The 2197-nt window shown below is 45.4% G+C and overlaps 1 protein-coding gene across 1 annotated transcript in view; it reads left to right on the forward strand.

Moving 5' to 3' along the window:
• LOC101858645 (ATP-binding cassette sub-family G member 5) overlaps nt 1-2197 on the forward strand; it is a gene marked incomplete in the record, with an annotated part of 26717 nt that overhangs the window by 22463 nt on the left and 2057 nt on the right. Inside the window, 1 exon segment of the mRNA XM_013084758.2 lies at nt 160-287. Within this exon segment, the coding sequence (XP_012940212.1) occupies nt 160-287 (128 nt within the window).

A 2197-nucleotide genomic window follows, 5' to 3' on the forward strand; every position in this document is an offset into this window, starting at 1 on the left:
GAGGAGGAAGAGGAGGAGGAGGAGGAGGAGGAGGAGGAGGAGGAGGAGGAGGAGCAGGTAAATAGCAATATGTTGAGAACGATTGTAGTACTAATATAGGTGTCACTTCATTTGTTTGTATAGTGCCTACACTAGATCCCTTCTTCTGTTCACTTTCAGATCTATAGAGAACATGCCGGACATTCTGCAGTGGGCTGGCTACATAGCCGTGCACAAATACGCTACGGAAGTCATCGTGGTCAACGAGTTCAAAGGGCTGGTCTTTGACTGTGAATCCTCTGTACCAGGTAATCAAAACACCATCACCATCACCAGCAAGTGTTATACAGGGTGCCCACTACGGATGGGATCGGCCGATCGGCCCGATCGCCCGACTCGATCGCTTCAACAGTTTCAGGCGATCGAGTCTGGCGATTGGCCCGATCCAGCCGTAGTGGGCACCCCGTATTAGAATGACCTGCGACAGACATCGGTGGCCATGGTTCGCCATGCATTTCGTTGTTTAAATACCCCCCTCCCCCCAATCAAAAAGAAAACCTTTCTTATTCTAACATTTTTTAGGTCTTCAAACTGTTGAGGTTTATCAAGGCAGCTGTATCGGCGTGTGGCTAAGAAAGAGCCAAGCACAAAACTTCTACCATGTAATACCAATGTCTCTCTTTACAACATGGTATCATGTGGGGTTACGAAGGGATGCAAGGGGCTCTCGTGGCCTAGAGATTAAGGTGTTGGCCTCTCATTCAAAGGTCCCGGGTTCGAATCCGGGTTGCGACCGAAAAATTTTCTTCGCTAAAATTGTCTCCTTTCACCCCCTTTCCTGCTCTCTAGCAATGTTCTGTTGTCTGCTTTCATTTCCACTTTCTGCCCCCACCCCCTCACCTCCTTTGCCCCCTCCTCTGGGCCCCTGACTCTTTCTGCAGCCTTTCTACTGCTACTCCTTGGCTCCTCCTTACTGCTGTCTTTCTGCCACACCCCTGATCTTCTGGTAGGAAAGATCTACACCTAGCCTTCTCGGACAAGGGCGAAAAATCTCGGAGGGCCCGTGTGCAAGTTGCGCACGTTAAAGATCCCTTTGTGGTCTAAAATCGATAAGAGTAGGCTTTGGCGCCACCCGGGCAAAATTCAAAATTTCCTACCAACTGAAAATATTAGGTGTGTCCCGCGCGCTCATATGACCGTATACAGTTGCGAACGCCGTAAAACACTTTACAAAAACAAAAGGGATGCAACACTCGCCCACAATTCTGGAGGCACCAGGGTTGATCCACAGTGAATTGTAACGATTTTCAAAGTCTCGGTAATACTTGCTAAACTGAGTCGTGTTGGTGAGTGTCGTCAAAAAGTATGAGCAGTTTCTCAAGAGCCTTATCCGTGCTATAGCTTGTTCAATTTTGTCTGACCGCGTTAAAAAATATCAATTTACCTATGCCCACGAAACATTGTATGGTGCTCCTGCAGGTCAGCCACAAGACACACATTTTCTTTTTTTAAATTTTGATTCAGTAATCAAAAAGTCTTTTTCTCTTTGGGCCCTAGATCTATATTAAAAATCGCTCTTTAAGTGCATACACAGGATCACTAAAACACATTATTTACAATAACTTCCCTTCAAATTGCTCATTTTGAGACAGCGTCACCGCCTTGCCCCTGCAGTTCAGTAAGTTATGTTTGTAGATTTTATCATCCCGCTGTCTTGACGTCTCCACGCGTTCCACGTGAGTCTTGAAAATTACTCACCAAGTCCCTTGAAGTGTGTGTATGTTTCTTAAGCACACCACTGACCTCGCAGTTAAAAAGGTTGGCCTGTCTTGAGATGGAATTACCATGGACCATTTTTTCCAGAGAATTCGTTTCAAATTGCTTCATTAAAATGTTTAATCTAGGCCCTCACAGATTTCTATCCCACTTTAATAATTGATATCCAACATGAAATTATAAATATGTTATGTCCTCTTTGAAGTCCAACCTCCCCATGGCGAGCAGGGAAAACTATAAACTTATAACACGGTACTTCAAATTACACACACACACACACACACACACACACACACACACACACACACACACACACACGCACACACACACACACGCAATGCTCAGTATGTATATGATAATTTACCAGCTTCGATACCCTACTTCTGCCATTTCAAAAACTATTCGATTACAAAATGTGTGTATGGCGGGGGGGGGGGGGAGT

This window comes from Aplysia californica, unplaced genomic scaffold, assembly GCF_000002075.1.
Source record: "Aplysia californica isolate F4 #8 unplaced genomic scaffold, AplCal3.0 scaffold00315, whole genome shotgun sequence".
NCBI classification, from domain to species: Eukaryota; Metazoa; Mollusca; class Gastropoda; order Aplysiida; family Aplysiidae; genus Aplysia; species Aplysia californica.